At 58.1% G+C, this 24,162-nt stretch overlaps 1 protein-coding gene across 1 annotated transcript in view; it reads right to left on the minus strand.

The window, feature by feature from the left end:
- The window catches only part of HSPG2 (heparan sulfate proteoglycan 2), a 200,523-nt gene that overhangs the window by 26,921 nt on the left and 149,440 nt on the right, over positions 1-24,162 (minus strand). The window contains exons 56-78 of the mRNA XM_075060406.1: positions 21,728-21,863; positions 20,169-20,320; positions 19,656-19,794; positions 18,806-18,945; positions 16,807-16,945; positions 15,690-15,841; positions 14,813-14,948; positions 13,767-13,918; positions 13,228-13,354; positions 12,720-12,871; positions 12,180-12,318; positions 11,845-11,996; positions 11,309-11,447; positions 10,297-10,448; positions 8,967-9,105; positions 8,117-8,268; positions 7,592-7,730; positions 7,048-7,191; positions 6,131-6,265; positions 5,319-5,500; positions 4,463-4,655; positions 1,482-1,661; positions 386-646 (exon numbers count right to left, since the gene is read on the minus strand). Of these exons, the coding sequence (XP_074916507.1) occupies positions 386-646; positions 1,482-1,661; positions 4,463-4,655; positions 5,319-5,500; positions 6,131-6,265; positions 7,048-7,191; positions 7,592-7,730; positions 8,117-8,268; positions 8,967-9,105; positions 10,297-10,448; positions 11,309-11,447; positions 11,845-11,996; positions 12,180-12,318; positions 12,720-12,871; positions 13,228-13,354; positions 13,767-13,918; positions 14,813-14,948; positions 15,690-15,841; positions 16,807-16,945; positions 18,806-18,945; positions 19,656-19,794; positions 20,169-20,320; positions 21,728-21,863 (3,532 nt within the window). The remainder of the gene's footprint in view (positions 1-385; positions 647-1,481; positions 1,662-4,462; positions 4,656-5,318; positions 5,501-6,130; positions 6,266-7,047; positions 7,192-7,591; positions 7,731-8,116; positions 8,269-8,966; positions 9,106-10,296; positions 10,449-11,308; positions 11,448-11,844; positions 11,997-12,179; positions 12,319-12,719; positions 12,872-13,227; positions 13,355-13,766; positions 13,919-14,812; positions 14,949-15,689; positions 15,842-16,806; positions 16,946-18,805; positions 18,946-19,655; positions 19,795-20,168; positions 20,321-21,727; positions 21,864-24,162) is intronic.

Genomic DNA, 24,162 nt, shown 5'->3' on the forward strand with positions numbered 1-24,162 from the left:
GGGCCTGCCTCCCTCCCCCCCTGCCCCCCCTCCCCAGGTCCCACCCCCTCCATGTCGAGGCTGCCCCACCCCACCCTGCCACCCCATCCCCGGGGCTGCACTCCCTCCCCCCGGGGCCGTCCTGCCCCCATCCTGCCATGTCCTCCCCAAGGCCACACCGCCATCCCCTCCTTGCTGGGACCGCACTCCCCCACCCTGCACCACCTCCTCCCCGGGGTCACTCCACCCCCAGCCCACTGGCCCCCTCCCTGACCAGGGACCACCCCACTGCCACCCCGTCCCTCTCCCCTTGTTGGAGCATCACTGTGGCCCCATCCCCACCCTCTCTCCAGGGCTGGCTCCCCCAGTGCTGTGCCCTACCTGGGCCCTCTGCCCCGATACTCACCCTGGACGCTGACCTGTGCGAAGGTCTCTGCTGAGCCCACCCGGTTGCTGACAAGGCAGCGGTAGGTCCCCGAGTCCTCGGGCACAGTCGGGCTGATGTGCAGGGCACTCTCCCGCAGGACAGCGTTGCTGGAGAGGCTGCCATTGGTCTTGCTCCACTGGTAGCGCAGTGGTGGTGTGCCGTGGGCCAGGCACTGCAGCCGCACTGCCTCGCCTGCCGTCACCGAGACCTCCTCAGGCAGGCTGGTGGCGTATGGGGGTGCTGGGGGGGCAGAGAGGCACAGGGGGCATTAGGGGATCAGCCCAGCGCTGCCTGCTACAGCCCCTGCTGGCAGTGGCTGCTCTGCGTTTTGTGTCTGGGGCCCCACCTGCTCCCACGGTGGCCCCTGGCACCCCCTTCCCCCACGGCCACTGCAGCCGTGAATCCACCGTTCCACCGCCCCGCATAGGGACGGAAGGGCCTGAGCTGGAGCCCATGGGCTGCCTGGCGGTGGCACCATTTCCCCCGGGGACGGGGGCCCCATGGCTTGGGCCATTGAACTCTGCCATGGAGCAGGCAAAGCCAACAGGAGGGATGGGGGCCGAGAAGGTCTCTATCCCCAGCACCCCTGGTTCAGAGTCTCCCAATTTTGGGCCCCACTTTGCCCAACCAGGGCGACTGCCCACAGCTATTGCATGGGGCACATAGTGATGGGTGCACTGCCCCCTGCTGGCAGCCCTGTGTCACTCCACGAGACCCTGCAGGGAAATGGAAAGGGAATGGCAGGGTGGATGGGGCCTGTCCCCCAGTCCCTGCATTTACCAGTGATCAGTGCTAGCTCTCAGCGAGAGCCTGGTGCCCAAATGAAACACCCACTCCACCCCACACTTGGGGCAGGGCACCCTAGGGCACAAGGGGCTGCAGTTTGCAGGCAGGGACTTCACACATCTCAGCCACTAGAGCCCCATGGCATCGGCTCCCCATCTTCCAGCCTCCCCCTTCCCCCGTGGCATGCACTGGCAAGCCAGCCCCCCCACCAGACTCTCCCACCAGCTGACATGGCACAGAAATATGGGGCCTGAGGTCAGAGGTGAAGTGCCAGCTGCCCACTCCTTACTCTCCACATCCAGTCTGACGAAGGCCTCGGTGAAGCCGACAGCATTGCTGGCATTGCAGATATACTGGCCTGAGTCCTGCTGGGCCACGCGGGGGATGAGCAGAGTGTTATTCACCACCCGATGCTGCCAGGGCAGCGGGGCCCTCAGTTTGGACCACTGGATGCTGGGAGACGGGTCGCCTGCGGGGACAAAGAGACAGTGAAGTGCTGGCTAGACAGGCCCAGGGCCGAGCCGGGCGAGCTGTCCATTCTGCTCCTGAGGGATGCCCGTTTGGTCCAGACTGGAGGGTGGCTAGAGGGATGTCAGGGGATCGCTAGCTAGCTAGGGCCTGGGCACTGGGCAGATGCCCCTAACTTAACTGCTACATACAATGCTAATGGATGGCTCCCTTTGTCTGCCTCAGATGGCTGCTGGGGAGAGATCTCCTTTGCCCTCCTCACATCACGGGGCTGCCACAAGGACGCTCCTCCCCTTGCTGATCTGGGGCCCACTCCATGGACCTGGGTGGCACTGCATGGCCGTGGAGCTGCAGGAACTGCTCCCAGGTAGGCTTCCCTCCTGGCCAGTGCGAAAAGTCGGTGAGTGAGAGGAGCGTAGAGTTGGGCAACAAAGTATTGCTGAAAATGTCCGTGGCTGGGCAGAATGCAACGCTTTACAGTTTTGTTGGATATCATCGGTGAGTCATATTAAGCACTGGTTTCAGTTTGTATGCATACACAGTTTCACAGTTGTGGAAGAATATGGGGTGGGGGGATGGGGGGGGGTCGTCAGACAATGGGGGGGGAGTCAGAGAATAAACTATTTAATGACAGCGATGCTGAGACTATCAAAAAGTTTAATGCTTTGTAACTGTTAAAACACAAATTTGTCAACAGTCAATTGTCAAAAACAAAGTGCACAGCCTGAAATCAACTCTAGTTCTCCAAGCAGCATTTGTCGTCACTTTACCTAGCTGATGACTTTCAATTATTAATTGAATGGGAAATTTTATGTGTGTACATATTGGTGTGTGAATGGTGTGTGTTGTGGTGTCTGTGCTCATCCGCATGTGTGTCATGTGATGGGGCAAAGGCCAGATGGCTACGAGTAAAGTATGAGGCAACAAGTATGTTAGCCCCAGGCTAAACAAGATCCCTGAGGACCTGGTTAACCAAAATGGCAGTTCTCCAGGTTAATCAAGGCACCTGGACCCAATAAGACCTTTCTAGACAGGACAGTAGAGAATAGCTACTTTAATTAGAAGCACCATGCACGCCAATCAAGGCGGGTCTAGAATCTCAGGGCACCTGGGTTTAAAAAACGGAGCCACTCTCAGTCAGGCAAAGAGGGAGCTAGAGGAGAAGGAGTGTATGTGAGGAGCTGGGAGCAAGAAGGCAAGGAGCTAGACGTGAGGGAAGTGTAACTGCTGGAGGACTGAGGAGGACAAGCATATGTCAGACAAGGAGGAGTCCGGTGGTGAGGATAAAGAAGGTGTTTGGAGGAGGCCATGGGGAAGTAGCCCAGGGAGTTGTAGCTGTTACAGGAGGCACTATAGACAGCTGCGATCCACAGGGCCCTGGGCTGGAACCCAGAGTAGAGGGTGGGCCCGGGTTCCCCCCAAACCTCCCAACTCCTGATCTGACACAGGAGGAGTTGACCCAGACTGTGGGGAAGATCACTGAGGTGAACAAATCTGTCAAGAAGCGCAGGACCCACCAAGGCAGAGGAGGAACTTTGTCACAGTATATTGTGAAATTGACATTTACTGATAAAAATCTACTCCTTCCAAGCCTCAATATACCAAAATTACCAGCAAATAAAGTAACTGCTCCTGAAGTGAGTGAACAGAACCCTCTGTAACCTGTCTTGGCAGCTGGCGTGAGCTTTGGCCTGGACTACTAAACTCACAAGTTGTACTGGAGTAATAAAACCACAACAAGGGATAAAGTAAAACGAATTGTTGCAGACAAAATACTGTTAATTTAATAGGAAAGGAATGTATCACTGCAGACACAAATCATCTTGTGGAAACCACTCAATTTCAAATGCACTCAGCCGCACAGAGCAAATGGAACGACTTGGTGAAGACACTTGGTTAAACCCCAGTTAAGCTCTTTCAAGTAGGTCAAATGTGTTGTGATTCTTTGTAGAGGGGAACGTGAAGAAGGATGGAAAAGTAACAGTCGGAACGATTGGCCGCACGGTAAACGTGCCCTGGGAAGTGGACTAACCACAAATTGTCCTGTGAGATAAACAGGTAATATAAACACCCTGCAGACTGTGAAGAGGTCGGCCCTGTCCATGCAGACAGGTCTGGTACCCGACTTGGGCAGCTTTGCCTTTCCGGACGCACCCTATCAGATCTGTAGTACAGGAAACTTGATTGAACAGCCCGAATGGAGCCGTCTATTCCGTTCTTCTCACTCAGTGGCATAACCCACCTTCCACAATGCAGGGATAATTCAGCACTCTCGCCTCTCTGCTGGATGCCAGGCTCTGGCTTTCCCCCGGAAGCCCACTCAGCTCAGCCAGCTCCCGCGGGGATTGCTAGCAGTGGTTCCAGCAGGTGTTCAATGGCGCTGGGCTCACATAGGTTTTGTGGTGGCTCCCAGGTGCCCTGAGATATGTGATGGGTGGGGAAGTGCCAACCGCAGAGCGGCACCCACAGAGCATTGCCTCAAAGAGATGAAGGTCCCCCAACCCCACCCTCTGGCTGCCCTTTGTGATCTCCCACCTGCAGCTGGAGCAGGCCTGATGCCTTTTAGCTGCCAAGTCTGAGACTCAGACCAGGGAGGAGGAATGGGAAGGCCAGGCAGAGGCTGGCAGAACAGGAGGCATGGATATGTGTCCCAAATCAGGTGGGCCCCACCCCAGCCTTCCCATGGAGCCTCTCCCAAGCTCCCATCCCTTCTCGGGGCTCTGGCTGCAGGCTGCTCCCCAGCTCTGCCCTAGGAGCGGGCAGCGCCAAGGAAGCCAGCGGCCCTGCCCAGCACACACGTACCTGTAGCAGAGCATTGGAGGGTTGCGGTTTCTCCAGCTACCACTGTCAGTGTCGGCTTCACTGTGATCTCAGGGGCACCAGGCTTTCCGTTGGCAGCTTCCACACTCACTTCCACTTGGACCTGTGCAGAGCCGATGGAGTTCTGGGCCATGCAGATGTAGGTGCCTGCATCTTCAGGCTTGGCTGCCGAGATCTGGGGGCAGAGACACAGCATGGGGCAGCCTAAGGCCTGTGGGGTGTGACACAGCCACATGCCCCCAAGGCTGAGCGACAGGAGTGATGTTAGGTAGCACTAGGTCCTGTTGGAGGGGGCGCAGCCGTGTCCATTGCCACTCTGCCAGGCGAGCTGGCCGGGGGTGCAGCACCGTGCACTGCAGATAGCAAGACAGGGCCCCGGAGCGCAGAAGGCACCAGCCCCTTCCGCATCTGCCAAAGCCGGGGTAGGATTTAGGGGCACTTGCATGGGGACCCAGGCTGTGGGAGCCAGAGAGAAACCCAGGCTCCGTCTGTGCCCAGCAGCCGTGAGGAAGGACAAGCCAGGTCCCTGTCCCAGTGTGATCCAGGCAGACAGCTCAGTCACAATGGAGAGGCCAGGATGGCTGCCCCCCTGGCTCAGAGCAGGCACTGAACTGCCCCATGCCCCATCAGGGACTGGCAGGGGTGGTTCCTTTGCTCAGCTCCTGCTATGGCTGGCTGAGAAAGGGACTTCTGCTCCCTGGCAGGGCAGGACTGGACTGTGGTGCAGCCATTGGTGGATCCCCTGGCGACCCCGATGGTCCACGTGGACAGGATAAAGGCCAAGTTGCCTGTGTCACAGTGCAGGGCCCCCTCCCCCTGGCCCCAGAGCCCAGCTTACCTGCAGCACTGCTTGGCTCTCCAGAGGCAACAACTTCTGGTGCTCGAGTTTCTGCCTGACGCCCAAGCGGCTCCAGCGAACAAGAGGGCGCGGGTCACCCATGCCAAGGCAATCCAGGCTGATGGACTTGCCTGCCTTCACCGTCACGGGGCCCTTGGGCATCACGGATACTGTAGGAGAGCCTGGGAGGGGGCGGCGGACGGGATGGGGGGAGTAAGGGCACAGCCTGCCAGCCAGAGCTGCTAGAAATCCTCCTGGAGAAGCTGGGAGCTGGCCACGGCAGACTGCAGGGGGCAGCCCGAAGATGGCCCCAAGGGCGTGTGCTCAGGCAGTCCAGGGGCTTTCAGGCCAGCCCTGCACAAGCGGATTCAAGCCCTGAGCACTGAGGGGCGTCTGGGGGTGGGCCCAACAAGGACAAGCAATCCAGGCTGGGAGGCTGGGGGGGGGTTAAACCTGCCCCTCCCCAAAGGCCCCCCCATCCCTGCTCATGGGCTCCCCGGCTCGAGGAATATCCCCAGGCTCCACTGGCTCCAGGGCAAGAGACCAGGGACAGCCCGAGTGCACCTGCACCACCCCCATTGCCACAGCAAGGCAGCCTATGCAGGGTTCGTCCTGGAGCAGCAGCTCCGGTTGGCCCTGCCACCGAGACCCTCAGCACCCACCTGGGGCAGGGGGCAGCTGAAGTGGACCGATGTGATACAGTGACAATGCTGGGGTGCCAGCCAGCGGCTCTCGAGGCCCGTCAGTGAGCTAGGAACCCAGGCTGGGCATCCCAACTCCCTGTCCCCACTCCTGTACTCATAGCCTCTCACCTTGCACCATTAAGTTAACCACACTGTTAGCTACTCCGTAGCGGTTGGAGGCCACACAGCGATAGGCTCCCTGGTTGCTGGGGCGAGCCCTGGAGATGGTGATCACTGAGCCATTGGGGCTGATCTTCACATTGTCTGCAGGGGGACAGACACAGGTGAGCAAACAGCTGACCTTGCCCCTGGGGCTGGGAGCTTTTGCTGAAAATCCAGATTCCTTGCACCTGAAACACTGACAGTGCCCCCTGCTGGGAGAGTCCAGGACTGGAGTAGCTGGGAGCTCCCCCCACCACGCCCCAAACACCCAGGCTCCTGCGCTATCCTACTGTGCCTCCTGCTGGCACAGGCTGGGACTGGAGTAGCTGAGCTTCCCTGAAGCCAGCACTGCTGCCTGGCAGCCCCGTGCCTCAGGCTGTTTGCTCTTACTCTAGCATGAGCCCAGGGAGCCGGACCCACGGCTAGGGCAGGGGCCCATGTGTCCCTGGCCCAGGGGAAGGGTGGGCTGTTTTCGCTCACAGCCCAGATCTGCAGAGCCTAACAGGTGTCCAGGCCCCATGACCCCACACAGGAAGGCAGCACGACACAGGCTTTGCAGACGGCTGCTGCAGTGGAGAGGGACAACGCCCACGGCTGCCCAGCATCCTGGCCAGGGGATGGGAGTGCCCCCACAGGAGACTAGGGGCTGTGGGTCTGAGGGAGCAGGGCTAGCACTCATGGGATCTCGGAGAGAAGTGGAGGCAGAGAGAGGACAACAAGGGGTGGGGCAAGGGACGCTGGTGGAGGGGGGCTATCAGGCCCTGTCTGGCGGGAGGTAGGGGGACTGTACCCAGGGCACTGGGAGGGGACATCGGCAGCAGTGGACCATTGCTCAGTTCCAGGGAAGCCGGCTGGAGCTGGCGTGAGAAGGGGCCGCTCTGTACCTTGCAGATGCTGCTTTGGGGCCATCTTCCAGGTGATATTGATGGGTCGGGCACCACCGTGGATGCGGCACTTGAAGGTGGCATCCTCGCCCTGGCGCACAGCAGTGCTGTGCGGCTCGATGGAGATGATGGGACTCTGCAGACCTGCCAGGCAGAGAAGGCAAATGGGGTTACAGCCGTGACACCCAGACCTCAGGGGTTCAGGAGCCAAATTAGCCATTAGCGTTACCCCAAAAGCCCCAGTCATGTGACGCCATCAGTTCATTTCCTAGAGCACTAGAGTGCGACTGAAACAGTCTGATGGGAAATTATCTCGATCTCATTCTCGCAACAAAATGACTAACCGCGTATTATTATTTCGTCAACTGCAATTGGTTATAGCAGAGTGAGAGCAGCCTGCTTGCTTACTAATGACATCAGTGGTCTAATATGTGCTGCAAAGAGCCACAGAGCTTGTCTGAGTGTCATTGGTTAGACTATCCCTGGGGATCCCCGAGCCACGGTCCTGGGACCACCCACCTACCAGCAGGCCAGACAGACTTACGGTAGGAGGAGCTGGTGCCAGAGGGGACGCTCACAGTGATGGAGGCCTCGCGGGGGCCGGCACTGGTGCTGACACGGCAGACATATTCTCCTGAGTCGGCTGCAGAGACCTGGACTAGCCGCAGGCGGGAGCCAAAGACCTGGCGGGGAGAACCCAGGAATTGGAGAGAAAGGGCTGAAGCGTCTGTCTGCAGCCAACCCCTGGGAAAGTCTGATCCCACTTCCGACAGCTGCCATGGGGCCAGAGCCATGGCTACCCCCAGCCCATGGGGTGGCCCAGTCAGCGAGTGCTCCCCCATTCACTGACAACTGTCTATCGTACCTGGATTCCCCAACCCCAGCTGGCAGACAGGCCACCGACGGAGCCCTGCTGGGTAGTAAGCCAGGCACATCCCTGGCCACGGCTCTGTGGAGACTGAAGCAGCAGCTCCCTCTGTCCCCCAGGACAAATCAATCCAGGGAAGATCCCCCCACACTCCCCAGGAAAAAGAAAGAAAGTGCCACAGGACACTGGGCTGCTTCCTACCTGGTGACTGGCCAGCAGGGAGCCCCCCCGCTTGTACCATGTGACTGTGGCTGGCGCCTGGCCCGCGACGAGGCAGTGCAGGTCCAGGGTCTGTCCCTCAGCGATGGACGACGAGGAAGACTCGATCCGGATGGGGGGCGCCATGCTCGAGGCTGGAGGAGCCATGGGAGATGGGGGTTAACGCTGGGGCAGAGGTCCCCTCACATAGACAGAAACCACCTGCCAAAGCAGCTAGTCCACCCCCAGCTCCTGTGGCCATAGCAGGAGCCCCGCAGCCCAGACGGCCCAGTGCAGGCAGCTTTGAAAAGACCCAGGCAAGGGGCTCCCAGCCCTTCCACGGGAACTGTGCTGCAGCCTTTATCCTGCTGGCAGGTTACGTGTTCGGCTACAGCCCCTCTCAGCAGGAGCTCAGAGCGCTTTGCGGACGAAGGTTCACAACCCCTTCAGGCTGGTCAGGATCATCACCCCCTTCAGCAGGGGGGGAAACTGAGGCAGGAAGAGGGAAAGGCCATGGCCATGCAGCTAATCTATGGCAGAGGCAGAATTCAAACCCTGGACAGCCTGGCTCCTAGTACTCCAAGAGTCAGACACTGCTGCTTGCGGGCAGGGAGCTGTGCGGGAGTCGGCCTGGGAGCAGATCACCCATCTCAGGCACCAGCCCTGAGTTAGGGCATGTCCAGTCCTGGCTCCCCGAAGCCCACCTACCTGTAGAGAGGCTGGCGGGATTTGGTGCTAGAGGACTGGCTACCTGCCAGAGAGGCCATGGCCCCTTGGGGCAGCGACAGCAGGCTCATAGCCCTGCCTCTCCTGGGCCACAGGCAGCAGCTCAGCGCAGGCTGGGCAGACTTACAGTAAGATGGGCCGGTGCTGTCCTCGATGGTGATGACAAGAGCTGCCTCCTGGGTGACGGCGCCTGTGCTCACGCGGCAGACGTACTCGCCCGAGTCAGCCGCCGAGACCTGAGGTATGCGCAGGCGGGAGCCGGAGACCTGGCAGAGAGAGAGTCCGTGACAGACCAGGACAAACACAGATTCCAAGGCCATTGTGATCACTTAGCCGGTCCCCCTGGGTAGCCCAGGCCATGAGATCTGCCCCCAATAAATCCTAGAGCAGAGCTTCTAGAGACATCCCATCTTGCTTTACAAATGGCCAGTGCTGGAGAATCCACCCTGGTCAATTGTTCTAGTGGTTAATTGCTCTCGCTGTCCACCTTCTTTCCAGCTTCAACTCCCCGCCTTGGATCATGTCAGACCTCCCGCTGCTAGACTGAAGAGCCAGTTATTAAATGCTTGTTCTCCGTGTAAATACCCACAGACTGGGATCAAGTCACCCCTCAACCCCCTCCTTGTTAAGCAAAATAAATTGAGCTTCTTGAATCTATCACTATAAACTGTGTTTTCGAACCCCTTAATCCTTCTCGTGGCTCTTCTCTGAACCCTGCCACATCCTTCTGGAACTGTGGGCACTGGAACTGAACCCAGGATGCCAGCAGGGCTCACAACAGTGCCAAGCACAGAGGTAAAATAATCTCTCGACTCCTACTCGAGATTCCCCTGGTCATGCATCCCAGAATTGCTTCAGCTCTTTTGGCCATGGCGTGGCAGTGGGAGCTCATGTTCAGCTGATTATCCACCACGGTCCCCAAATCTTTTCAAAGTCCCTGCTCCCCAGGATAGAGTCCCCCCATCCTGTAAGTGTGGCCAGCATTCATTGTTCCTAGATGAATACATTTACATCAAACCATATTAACATGCATGTTGTTTGCTTGCGCCCAGTTTACCAAGCGATCCAGACTGCTCTGTGTCAGTGAGCTGGCCTCTTCTTACTTCCCACTCCTCCAATATTTGTGTCAGCTGCGAACAAGCAGCAGCCTGGCCTGATTCCCAGAGTCTGCAGCCACAGTCAGTAACAAGGCCCCCTGCTCCTAGGGTGAGGCACAGTGGTAGGAAGAGCTGGCATCTGCTGCCATTGCTGCTTCCCTAAGCATCCCACTGCTGCTTTGATTCCCTCAGCCAGAGCGACTCAGTCACCTGTCTCCTCACTTCTGGCAAAGCCCAGAAGCCCATCTCCCTGCCTGGGGCAGCTCCTCTGTCTGGGAGCCTCCAGACACAGCCCTCCCAGGAGCAGGGCCCAAGGAAACCAACCTGGAGCTCAGCCCAGCCCGCTGCTTGCTGCCGTACCTGGTGACTGGCTGGCAGGGAGCCCCCCCGCTTGTACCACGTGACTCTGGGCTGTGCCTGGCCCGCGACGAGGCAGTTCAGGTCCAAGGTCTGTCCCTCAGCGATGGAGGATGATGAAGACTCAATCCGGACAGGGGGCGCCATGCCTGAGGCTGGAAGAGCCGAGAGGGAGGCTGATGCAGGGTGCAACATCACATCATAGCGCCAAGGAGCAAAGGCAGCATCGTCCATCTCCCCAGACAGGGGCCAAGCCCTGGCAGGAAGGTTCCCAGGGCAACACCCAGCTCCAAAGGACCATATGCTAGGTCCCCCAGGTGATGGGACCCCCGCCATGCAGCCAGCGTGCCCTTGTTCTTATCGCCCCCGGGTCCCCTCTTTGTGCAGTCCCAAGCAAGCCCTCCCCAGCACTCAGAGCCCCGGGGAGCATCCCTCATGGACCCTGCCTCACCATGGCTAACTCAGCACTGGGGCAGTGTCTGTGCCCTCCCACAATGCACTGGGGTTAGCCAAAGTGGATTCCAATACCTGCCCTAGGATTATAGTGCCCCCCTGGGCCCATCCCTCAGTGCCCACCTCACCACACCGAGGGTCTCTGATCCCTATGGGCTCCTGGCCTGTGGACCCCCATAGAATCATAGATTATTAGGGTTAGAAGGGACCTCAAGAGATCATCTAGTCCAACCCCCTGCTCAAAGCAGGACCAATCCCCAAATCCCTAAATGGCCCCCTCAAGGATTGAACTCACAACCCTGGGTTTAGCAGGCCAATGTTCAAACCACTGAGCTACCCTCCCCCATGTGAAGCCCCTGCTACGCCTGGAGTCAGGCCAGGGCCCTAAGCCAATCTCAACGGACATCTCCATGGAGATGGGCAGGATACAATCTGGGAGGGGGTACTGGGCCGCCACGGGTCTCTAGCAATGGGTCCATGCCCCTTGCCTGTGTGGGCCCCAGGATTGAATCCCATTCTCATTGGCCCCTCTACATGTGGGCCCCACCCTGCCCAGACGTACGGTACAAGGAGCCAGCACTGTGGGGGATGGTGACGATGACGGAGGCCTCCAGGGTGCCAGCACCATTGCTGACATGGCAGATGTACTCGCCCGAGTCGGTAGCTGAGACCTGGGGGATGCGCAGGCGGGAGCCGGAGACCTGGCGAGGAGAGAGGGCAGAGGCCATGGGGCATTGAGGAGAGCTGCACTCAGCAGGCAGGGGCCCATGGGGAGCTGGGCTCCTTGGGAAAGCCAGCCCTGCCTGTGGGACAAGCCCATTTAAGGCTGGCACGGACTGTCTCCTACACCCACTGTCTCCCAGCCCCCATGCAGCCCTTGTGCCTCCTCCTGGGGTAGGACTGGAGACACCATGGACTTTTCCAGGCATTTGGATTCCAAAGCATTTGCTGCCTATTGTGAGTTTCACTGTCCAAGGATATCAACCTTCTCCCCATCGCCGCCCCAGCCAGGAAATCCCATGGTTCTGCTGCTCCTAGGAGCATGGGGGAATTTATGGGCCATGGCCATCAATTCCCAGCCACCACGAGCCCCTGTACCTGGCTACTGGCTGGCAGGGAGCCCTCCCGCCTGTACCACGTGATTCTGGGCTGTGCCTGCCCTGTGACCATGCAGTTCAGGTCCAAGGTCTGTCCCTCGGCAATGGACGCGGAAGAGGTCTCGATCCTCACCGGAGGGGTGACGCCCAGAGCTGGAAGGGGAGAAGAGGCTCAGCACAGAGAGCTCAGAGATGGCGAAGGACTCATTGTGCCTTGCCAAGCTTTGATCACCCCGCAGGGCGCATGAGGCTACAGCCCAGGCTGGGACATGAGCCAGCTCCCTCCTGCTTCCCGGCCCAGCCCAGTGCCTGCAGCCCAGCCCAGGCCAGACTCACAGTAGGAAGAACCGGCACCGCCCTGGATGGTGACGATGAGCGAGGTCTCCTGGGTGATGGCGCCGGTGGTGACGCGGCAGATGTACTCGCCTGAGTCGGCCGCCGAGACCTGGGGGATGCGCAAGCGCGAGCCAGAGACCTGGGGGGCAGCGAATGGCATGGAGAAAGGGTCCGTGAGAAGAGGGAGCAAATGGGGAGCTGGCGAGGCGAGTGATCCCTCCACTTCCTTACCCCCCCCTTTGGCCCCGGGCAACCCCTCCCCAAGCTCTCCGCTGTGAGGTGGGGCTGGCTGTTCCTGCTGGGTCTCCTGAGCAGGACTGCTCAGCCCTGCTCCCTTGAGCTCTCCTGGCCCAGAGGGTCCCTCCTCCTCTCATTGTATCTCCGCTCCCCAAGACACCGGAGCCAAGCCCCGCTGCCTGGTCGGGAGGAGACAGTATCCCAAGAAACTCTGGGACAAGACCTCCTCCTGGGAGGGCAAAGGGAGTCCAAGGCCCAGGAAATGCCCTCTGGAAACACTACCAGGCCCCCCATGTCTCCTACCTGGTGGCTGGCTGGCAGGGAACTCCCCCGCTTGTGCCATGTGACTCTGGGCTGCACCTGGCCTGCGACGAGGCAGTTCAGGTCCAAGGTCTGTCCCTCGGCGACAGAGGACGAGGAAGATTCAATCCTCACTGGTGGGGTGACTCCTGAGGCTGGAGGAACCAAGGGCAGAGGGTTGGAGCTGTGGGATCTGGCTCCCTCCCATGGAGAAGAGATGGGGCAGAGCTGTGGGAGCAGATCTCCCAGGGCTGGGGCCGGATCAGCACTGGTCTAGTTCAGGGCTCCAGCTGCTTCCCCAGGGGCTTGTCTCACAACCCACAGACCTCGCCCTTTGGGAGCTCAGAGCCACCCCATCCATTCTAGTCACCCCGTTGGGGGGCTGAGATCTCCACTTGGACGGCAGCACCTGAGGGTGGTCAGGGTTGCCCAGTAGAGGCGCTTCCCCAGAGGGCACTGAGCTTCCTTCGCCCTGGGGAAGAGGAGAGCACGGTGGCCACACACAACTCACGATAGGAGATACTGCTGCTCTGCTGGATGGTGACGAGGACAGAGGCCTCCTTGGTGCCAGCGCGGCAGACATACTCGCCCGAGTCAGCCGCCGAGACCTGGACCAGCCGCAGGTGTGAGCCGGAGAGCTGGGGGGCAGGTCACGGAGAGCCCCGAGTCAGAGAGGGAAAGCCAGGTCGCTGTCCTCTGACCCCTGCATCACACAGCACGGGGCTGCCTGCCTGGCCTCCACCAGGCTCAGGCTTGCGCCTGCTGCTCCCAGATCTCTTGCTGGTCAGCTGGCAGAGCAGGACTCACCCTCCTATCCATGTCCGCTCCCAGCCCCCAACTCCTCTGCCACCAGGGATGAGAACGCCGCTCCCGGCTCTGCCCTTTTGACTAGGGGTCCTGCCATTACACTGGGACCCCCGTGGAGCCAGCCCACAGCAGGACAGAGCCCAGCTCATTCCCAGAGCTGCCATTTTCACCCAATAGCCACATCCTTCGGACCCAGGGGAACCTGGACAGAACCTCTCCGCTAGCCCAGCCTCGCTCTCCTACCTGGTGGTCCGCCGGCAGGGAGCCACCCCGCTTGTACCACGTGATTGTGGCTGGCGCCTGGCCCGTGACGAGGCACTTCAGGTCCAGGGTCTGTCCCTCGGTGACGGAGGATGATGATTGCTCTATCCAAATTGGGGGGCGCATGCCCGAGGCTGGAAGAGCCAAGAGAAGAGGGTGGGCACAGCTGACAGCAAATTCTCAAGGCATGTTATACCCCCACGGCAAGCGGAGATGGAAATGACTCCGGGGTCTCACGGTCCCAGCCCACCCCAGTTGTAAACAGCCCAGCGATGGGGCTTCCCCCGGTAGGAAATGTTCCCAGAGCTGAACCCCTCCTCTCTCCCTCTGAATCTAAAGGGGACGGCCCCCAATCTGATCCCTGCAGGATGCCCCGGTACTGTACAAGCAGGCACTGCCCAGGGAATTTGATTCCCCACATGTAGACCTTCAGGCATGCACATGCACAGGGGAGGCTGCCTCTAAAGCCCACTCTCGCAAGGCCAGTGCCCATGGGACAGGCTACGCTGGGGAAACTGGAGCAGAGTGTGCAACATGCCCCCATCCCCCCTTTAAATAGGGGCTCTGGTGGCACCTGATCCTCTCTCTGTCCTGAGCGAAGTGCCTGCTCAACACCCCAGTATGCTCCATGGGGAGGGCAGCCCACAATGGGGGACGGGGCTCTTCCCCACAAAGGAGCCTCTGCAGCCATCACCTCACAGGCCTTCAGCAGTGAGGGATACGCTCATCATCGTTACTGTTTATAGCAGGAGCTAGCCGAGGCCCCAGCTGAGATCAGGGCCCATTGTGCTGGGCACTGCACAGACACAGAGTGAGAGACAGGCCCTGCCCTGAAGAGCTAAACAGAAAAAGGGAGGGGAAACTGAGGCACAGAGAAATTTAGCAGGTCAGTAGCAGAGGGAGCGTAGAACCCAGATCCTCAGTCCAGTGCTCTGTCCACTAGGCCAGGCTGCCTGCCACAGATGTATGGAGCCACCCTTTGTGGGACACTGGAAGACCGGCCGTTACTGTCTGTTGCCTGGACTCACAGTAGGAAGATCCGGCGCTGCTGATGGTGACAATGACGGAGGCTTCTTGGACCATGGTGCCAGTGCTGACGCGGCAGACGTACTCGCCGGCGTCGGCTGCCAAGACTTGGGGGATGCGCAGGTAGGAGCCAGAGACCTGGCGGGCAAGGAGCCGGGAGCGCGAGAGACAAACCCCACATCTGACGTCAAAGCTCTGATAACATCTCCTCAGGGCAGGGGGGGGCCATCCTCCCCCCACAAGGGCCTATCCCAGCCAGTTAGCCAGGGCTCTGCCGGTCTCCATTCCTAGGAGAGCAACATGAGTCCCACTGTCCTCCCACCCTGGGAACAGCAGTGCATTGTGGGTAGCACAGGCAGAGTGATCGGAGCTATGTATGTGACAGAGTGAGAGTTTTTCATAGTATTTTGTATAAGAACATAAGAATGGCCACATTGGGTCAGATCAAAGGTCCATCTAGCCCAGTATCCTGTCTGGCAACAGTGGCCAGTGCCAGGTGCCCCAGAGAGAATGAACAGAACAGGGAATCATCAAGTGATCCATCCCCTTCTAGTGTGTGGGCCTCAGTGACTGCGTGTGACCCTAAGGGGCTGACATGTTGAAGGGGGCCACCCCAGGGACTGTTCCCGAGTCATGTGAGAGCACCAGCCTGTGGACCCGTGACAGGTTGTTCCCATACCACTCCAGCACTGGGCTGTGGCAGACTTGGGCAGTTCCCCCATGGAGCTGCCAAGTACTAACCAGGGTACCAAGGTGAGAAACCAGATAACTCTGGAGGGAGATGGACGTCCTCCAGAGATGGGCCCATCTGCAACAAACAACCCCTCCAGACCCACTCTCCCTGGCCCCAAGGAACCCCCTGGCATGTGTATCTCCTACCTGGTGACTGGCTGGCAGGGAGCCCCCCCGCTTGTACCACGTGAATGTGGCTGGCGTCTGGCCCACGACGAGGCAGTGCAGGTCCAGGGTCTGTCCCTCAGAGATGGAGGACGAGGAAGACTCAATGCGGACAGGGGATTCGACCCCCGAGGCTGGAGGAACCAGGGGGAAGGGGAGTTAGAGCTGGGGGAGAGGTCCCCTCGCATAGCAGAGGAATTGGGAAATAGAAACAGCCTGCCAAAGCGGCTAGTCCACCCCCAGTCCCCGCTGCCGGAGCAGGAGCTCTGTCAGCAGAGCCTGAAGAGCTGAGTGTCTGGCTTTCAGGAGAGACCAAGGTGGCTGACAGTCTGCGCCTCCTGCTTGGCATGTAGGAGCTCTGTGCTCTGAGGTTCTGGCCTCATGGCCAGTAGCCTCTGCTCCCAGGCACTGGGCCGTGAAGCTCCTTCCAGCTGCAGATGTCGAAGGACAGGGAAAAGCGCTGGCCAAATGGGGGGAACTTGAGGCAGATTCCCCATGGAGGGGAAGTAACTTGCTTCAGTCATGCAGCAAGCTAGGGCAGAGGTGAGGCTAGAAGCCAGGTCTCCTGAGCCCCCTCCATGCCCAGGCCATGCAGCCTCTCCCTCCAGCAGCACAAACGTGCCTCCCTTTCCCTCTGGGAAGTGAAGGGAGATCAGCACTGCAGCTCACTTGCTCCGCAGCCTCTGCTGAGCCTGCCGCCCCAGGGGCAGGGGTGCCAATCAGGATGGCGGTCTCCATGATCTGGGCACCTCCCTACTAGATGCTGGCCAGAGCCCCTCTGGCCCAGTAGTGGTTGGCCTGTTTCATGGCCACAGCCAGCCCGGAAGGAGATTCCTTCCGCTCCTCACTGCTCTTCTCATCTCCTGGGAAACAAGAGATGCCCTGGCCTAACACTCCTCCCTCCCACTGGGCTGCCCCAAAGGGCTCCCTGCAGGACCTCCTCAGCCCTGCTCCCTCCCGCCCCATGCATTCCAGCTGGGCCCAGCTGCCAGCAAGGCGGAGGAGCAGCTGCCCTGAACCCTAAGGCCTGAGGTCACACCTGAGCCAGGGTTTCCAGGCCAGCCAAGGGTGCACCATGCCAGGTACTGCCTTCACTTACAGTAGGGTGAGCCAGTGGCGCGGTAGATGGTGACGATGATGGAGGCCTCTTGGATACCAGCACTGGTGCTGACGCGGCAGACGTACTCACCCGAGTCGGCTACCGAGACCCGGACCAGCCGCAGGTGGGAGCCGGAGACCTGGCGGGGAACGGGGCAGGAAAGCAATGAGGCTTTGTGAGAGGAGAGAATGGAAGTGGTAGGCGGAATGGAGCCGCTGGGGGAGCTAACCCCACGCCTGCATCCCTTAGCCAAAGCAGCCTCCCCCAGCGTGTGGGGGAAAGGATTAGCTGGGTTGGGGGCGTGGCCCCACCTCGCTGTGGTTCTCCAGAGTTCAGCTAAAAGAGTCAGTCTCTTGCTGTGAAGGTTGCACAAAATTGTGAAACCATGACCTGAGTGTCACCAAGGCAGGGTCAGCCTGAGTCTGCAGGGAGCCTGAGCCACTTCAGAGGCCAGGCTGAGCTGCCCTATTAGCTCCAGGACAGCATGGTGATCTGGGCCGGCCTTTCCCAGGGCGTGTCACCCTCCACCCACACATGGCCGGGGAGTGGAGCTGGGGGTGCCAATGGGGCGCTAAGGAAGGGCTGCCCAGGGACACAGGTGTGACACTGCACCCCATATTCTTCACAGGGATATTATATGATTATGGCATAATTATGATGTCTTTTATGCCAGGTAAGTCATGTGAGATATCATTGGAAAGGTCATGATTTCCTGAATATGATTATCCTATTTGTATGCATGTATCAATTTTGTATCTAAAGTTAGGAATATTGACTGTGTATCTGTTTTTACACCTGGGGAATGCCCACTAGACAAGATACTTTCATTCTGAAAAGCTCGGTGGGCAAGGGCCATTAGAGAAAACAAGAGGCCTTAGAAGAAGCTTATTTCCCACCTGGGGAGACTTGCTGAGGAGGCTGCAGGCAGCCTCTGAGTAATGGCTGCTGTGACACTACAGGGACATGTGACCAGGTCACCTGATGCTGGACTCCATCTTGGGACATCAGTATTTTTCCACTGACTTGCATAGGAACCAAGCTTTGAAACAAAGGGGTCCCGCCCTATGCAAAAGCTATAAAAGGCAGGGGAGTGACATCATCATGGTTCTTTACAGAATCCCCACCCAAAGAGACTCCTGGAAACACCTGAGGAAGTGCTGGACCCAGGCTAAAGGGACTGGAACCCCTGGGGATTCCAAGCTGTAAATTAGTGCCATTTGCCCCTTAGGAATCTGCAGCTGCTTGTATCATCACTTGGATGAGGATCTGCTGTTCAGATCCAATCTCGTTAGTATATTAAGCTTAGTTTGCAGTTTTTGTTTATTTGCTAGGTAATCTGCTTTGATCTGTTTGCTATCCCTTTAACATGTATCCTTTTGTAGTTAATAAACTTGGTTTTGCTTTGTTTAAAACCAGTGTGTGGGATTCCTAACTTGGGGCAGAAAGCTGTTGTATATTCCTCTCCACAGCGCGAGAGGCGGGGAATTTCATGAGCTTACCCTGCACTGTGCAGCACAAGACGGTCTCATTTTGGGTTGACGCTCTAGAGGGGTGCGTGCCTAAGTAGCTGGGAGGTTCCCTAGTTGGACTCTTCCCATCTGCATGTAACTGCTGTATATGGGCTGGGAACCTTGTCACAGCAGTACAGTATAAAGGGAGCTTGGGCTGGGGGGCTCAGTGGTACCCCAGTTCGAGGTGGCACCCTGAGGGGAACCCATCACAACAGTAACCTCCCCCTCTATGATGCCATACCTCTTGGGGCAGGGCTCTGAAGAGACAATCCCCGAAGCATGAGGAGCAAGGTATTGTGGGTTAGCTGGACAATGGTGCAGGGTGCCAGGTGCTACATTACTGGGAGGCAGCGCTGTAGACTTACTGGTTCCCCAAGGAATCCCCAAGCAGCTACTGCTGAGTCCTGGGGATTCCAGCCCAGCTCCGCACGAGCTGGCACAGGCCCCAGCACCAGCACCAGCCCCCGTGGTCCCACATGGCCCCCTACCTGGTGGCCTTCCGGCAGGGAGCCTCCCCGCTTGTACCACACGACTGTGGCTGGCGACTGGCCTGTGACGAGGCACTTCAGGTCCAAGGACTGTCCCTCAGTGACAGCGGAGGAGGAGGACTCAATGTGGATGGGGGGAGCTGGAAGAACAGAGAGGGAGGGGTAGAGCCAAGAGCGGCACATCACCACAAGCCAGGCTGGAGCAGTGCTGGCTGGAGGAGTGGTAAGAACCCTCAAGTGATTTATAAAGCAATGGAAATGACCTGCCCAGCCTGCAGCCCCACAGTGTCAGAGCGCGGCTCTCCCAGGACTGGCAAGGCAGCTGTACGGACCACAGGGCAACACCAAGGGGAAAGAAGGCAGCCCATGGCTAGCCCTTTGCCCTCCAGCGCAGATGCATTGTGGGCGTCTCCTGCTCCCAGAGATCAGCAGAAACTTACACACACACACCCCGTCCCCCCACCCACAACAGCAACCCCTGTGCTGCCTGATCGTGCCACTGACAGGCTGGTTCCCCTGGAGAAAACACCCAGGGCAACTGTCCCTGAGAGCCGATCCCTGTGGCACACTCCCAGCAGCCTGCACCCACCTGCACAGACTCCTCCACTCTCCTGTGGAAGGGGAATGGTGACCCTGAAACCTGCCCTGTGCAGGGGGCAGGGTGTGGAGGGAAGGAACTGCAAGTGGCAAGGCAGGGTCTGGAAAGCACATCCCTGGGGACGCAGCGGGTGAGAGCCATCCCTTACCCAGTGGATGCCAGTGCATTGTCCACAGGGACCCCTGGTACTAGGGGAGCAAGCGCAAGGAGCTCCTGCCCCCAGGCCAGCCAGCTCACACAGCTCAGACTTACCGTGTGGGGAGCCGGCGCTGTGCTGCACAATAACTGGGATGGAGGCCTCACGGGAGCTGGCACCAATGCTCACGCGGCAGACGTACTCACCCGAGTCGGCCGCCGAGACCTGAGAGATGCGTAGGTGGGAGCCGGAGACCTGGCAGGGAGATGGGTGGGAGAGAGGGAATTCAAGGGGGAAGAGAAGAAAACAGCCCTGAGCTTAACCCTCAGCCCCACTGTGTCTCCTGCCCAGCCCCCTCGGACATCCCAGGGACTCGCTGGGCCTCAGCCTGAGAACTACTGGCCTCTCATTTCTGCATCCTCCAATCTCCCTGTTCTCACAGACTGACACAGCTGCCCGCCTGACCTGGGATAAGGAAAAGCCTCCTTGGGATCCATGACCATCTGTACCAGGACCCGAGGGAGTCCATACAGGGACTCTGCAGTGCCATGGGCTGCCTCCCCAGCTGGCGTGAACTGGTGCAGCTCCACAGCTGTCCATAGAGTCACACTGATTTCCTACAGCTGTACCTGGTGTCTGGCTGGCAGAGAGCCCCCCCGCTTGTACCACGTCACTGTGGCTGGTGCCTGGCCTGTGACGAGGCACTTCAGATCCAGGGTCTGTCCTTCAGCAATGGACGACGACAAGGCCTCGATCCGGATGGGAGGCACCACGCCCGAGGCTGGAAGAGACAGAACAGGGTAAATCAGCTTAGCATGGATCAATGGCTGAGTTCATTTAAAGCCAGGCAGCTTGTCACGCAATGCAGCCCGCACATCCTCATGCCCAGCTACTGCAGCCTGGCCTGGAATTATTCATCGTTAGCATTATCTGCAGGAGCCCAGTCAGGGACAGGTCCCTGCATGCCGGTGCCACACAGCCACAGAGCAGAAAGATGGCCTTAGCAGTCGAAATGCATTAGCAATGGCTCATTTTCCTGCACTCCTGGAGGGGGCTGGCTCTACTGGGCTCCTGTAGGCCAACTGCTGGAGATGCTTGGCCTTTTCCGGCTGATCTCATCTATTTACTCACCCAGGCTGACTTCCCACTTGGTCACTTATTTCAAATGCCACAGTGACCTGGTGGCAGCACCAGGAACCTCCCTGGTGAAGAGGCTGAGTGGGGGGATGATGGCAGCCCAAGCTGGGAGCCACGCTCTGTGATCAGTGCTGGGCCAGGCACCAGCACCCCTCCCCCTGGCATGCTGCCAGCCCCATGTGGGCCTGCTCAAGCCCACGCCCTTTCACACAAGCATCTGTGCCATGGGGTTTTACTAGCACAAGCTCAACAATCCACCCAGCCACTCGCAGGGGGAAGACTGAGCTGGGTTCCTTTAAGCATTTGTCCCCAGAGCTCAGTCATGCAGGCTCAGTCCCACCAAGTGGGAGCAGAGGGACAACATCACATGACCTATCAGGCCCAGCACGACTGCTCCAAGTACTCGCCAGTCTCACTTCTTACCCTGCCAGCCACGTGCTGTGCTCAGCAGCCCGAGTAACTCCAGCCTCCACCAGCTGCCACACCACCGCCAAGCTGGGCTACTGGGACAATGCTCCTGAATGGGTCCCTGCAGGGACTGAGCTGAGGTCTTGGGACAGCACAGCCAGCCAATCAACTGCTTGAGCTAATAACCCAGCTCTGGCAGCCTGCGGGGGAATAGTGCACTTGGAAAGCTCTTCACTGGTCTGGCTACTCAGGGCTACATGCCTGGGCTCCACTCTCCATATGCTGAGCACAGGCTGGTTGCAGGATCAGTGCAGAGCCCTTTCTTGGGGGCAGACACCCTAGCTGCTTCCCCCTCCTCTTAGCCCAGGCTAAGGGAGCAGATTTTCTGTGGGAGCCGTTTGTTAAGGTCCTGGCAGCACCAACAGCTGGAGAGAAGCTGCTGGAGCTGAAAGGCAGGGGCCTTGCCCCCCTCCCCGAGCCCTGCCCCGGGCACTGGGGAGGGACACAACCCCCAGCTGGATGGCACATGGGTGATGCCCAATGCTGCGCTTCACAGCATGTGGCAGGGCAGCCCTGCAGGTGGCCCAGTCATCCAGCACATCCCTAGTGGTTAGCAGTGAAAGTCCCTTCCTTGGGCCCCTACCTTGTAGCACCACCACCTCGATCCTGGCACTGCCGACACCAGCTGGGCTGGTCCCGATGCACAGGTAGACCCCACTGTCAGCAGCTGTGATGGAGGGGATGACCAGAGTGGCGACGTCGGTGCGCTCCGAGCGGGACTGCAAACACAGCAAGGGAGCAGTCAGGGCTGGGGTCCCAGAGGCACACGTCAGACACAAGCTCCAAGTATGCAGGAAGAGGTGAGGGCATCTGGGACCCCATCCCCATTGTGCGGGGTCAGCAGCAGGCCCCGCTGAGGAGACCGTTGATCAGTGCCCAACTGAGTGGGAAAGGGGCTGCTGGGTAGCCAGCTTGGTTACTGGCGGTTTGTCTGGGTGGTACAGGGCCTGTGGGGGAGCTGGGCCGCTGAGGGGGTTGCACTCTGTCCCTCAAAGTAGCACCCTGGAACCCCCATATTAACCCCTGTCACATAATTATGATCTATTTCATACAAGCATGCTGTGATGGTTCACTCCATATTCTTTATGAAAATATGCTTATGATATGACTATGACAAAACTGAGGTATACTTTATGCAAGATGGCTCATGTGAGATATCATTGGAAAGGTTCTGATTTACTGAATGCGATTATCCAATTTGTACGCCTGCATCATTTCTGTATCTGAAGTTAGGGATATTGACTATGTATCTCTATTTCAGTTATTCTAGTTTGGTGATGCCCAGCAACCCTTCAGGTACAACAAGGGAAAAGCTAGACAGGGCAAATGGCCCATCAGTGAGGACGATGAGCTGTGAAAAGCTTGGCCTTCCTGGGTACACTCCATACTGCCACTGATGTTACAGGGTCAGGTGGTCTTGTCACCTCATATTAAAAATTATCTAGGACTTCTTGTAACTTTCCACTGTGAGGGAAGTGGGGTCAAGTTTGGAAACAAAGGATTCTGGCCTTATGTAAATCCCACTGAAGGGCGGTAAGGAAGGCAAATGGGAGTCCTCCTCTCCACGGCCTGCCTGCCCAAGCAGAGAGACTGCGAAAGCCACTGGAGGGAAGGCTGCGGGGGAGTCCAGACTGAGATAGAGGTCCAGTCTGAAAAGAAATATAACCGGAACTCTGAACCACAGAAACTTCGCAACCTGCCTAAAATAACATTTAGGGTAAGAAATTACATTGTGTAACCTGTTGCTTAAGTCTATTGAGCTTAGCTTGCGTGCTGTGGTTTATTTGCTCAGTAATCTGCTTTGTTCTGTCAGCTATCTTACATTCACTTAAAATTCACCTTTTGCAGTTAATAAACTTATTTCTTGTTTATAACATAACCCAGTTTATGTAATTTCTAACTGTGGGGGGAGGCAAGAAGTTGTGCATCTCTCCCTCCACGTGGAGGAAGGGGGCAAATTTCATAAAACCTTTGGGTTTGTTCCCCTTAAAGGGAGTGGGCACCAGAGTGTTGGGGGAGCCCCTAAGGCTGAATCTTCCCAGAGCCGATCTTGGTCTCTGTGCAGCTGGCCGTGGCCCTGCTTGTGTGCTTGGCTGGAAGAGGCTTGTGAGCCCAGCCCAGCCAGCCTAGGTAAAGGGGACGCAGGCTGGCAGAATAAGCTGACTCAGTGGCATAAGGTGACACCCCGAAGGATCCAAACCCAACACATAGGCCATGTAAAATATCATATGAAAGCTCATGATCTGCTGAAACCCACTGTTCTGTCCAAATCTGTACATCGTTAGTGCATAGTGTGATACAGCATGGACAGAGGGCAGCAAGAGAGTGTTAGCAGGGGGCCTTATTCCCTGCCAAGGGAGGAAGGTTTGCTTTAGATTAACTAGAACACCTGACTCCAATTAGAGCACCTGACTTCAGTCATGTGATAAAAACCCCTAGGTACAGGCTTGGGAATCAATCCTACTGGAATGGATATGAGCAAGACATTTCGAGAGAAGAACCGGTTACACTTTGGTAACTGGTTGTTCTTCGAGAGTGTTTGCTCAATCCATATCCAACAACGCCGCTCGTTCCCCACTGTTGGAGTAGCCGCAAGAAGGCACTTGGAGGACTGGCGGCCGGCAGGGGTATATATCACCCGCCATGGCGGCGCCACCTAGGGGGTGCGCTGCCGGCCGCTGGAGTTGCTAGGGTAAAGTTCTCCGAAGAACGTGCACGCGGCGCGTACACCTACTGGAATGGATATGAGCAAGCACTCTGAAGAACCCAGTTAAAAGGTAGTAACCGTGTTTTCCATTCCCTGGGTTACTCCCTCTCCTACCCTTCAGCTTGTGAAGGGATCTTTGCCTCCTCTTCTACAGCAAGACCTGGTGCCCCTTACACTAGGGTCTTCTGACTTCACAATCCACCGCAGCATTACTCCAAATTTTATTTCTACTCTTCTTTCCTTCTCTCTCAACTTCTGACAATCTGCTCATCATATTCCTCCTTCACTCCCACACTGTTGGCTGAAGCATG

This window comes from Chelonoidis abingdonii, chromosome 23, assembly GCF_003597395.2.
Source record: "Chelonoidis abingdonii isolate Lonesome George chromosome 23, CheloAbing_2.0, whole genome shotgun sequence".
In the NCBI taxonomy this organism is placed as follows: Eukaryota; Metazoa; Chordata; order Testudines; family Testudinidae; genus Chelonoidis; species Chelonoidis abingdonii.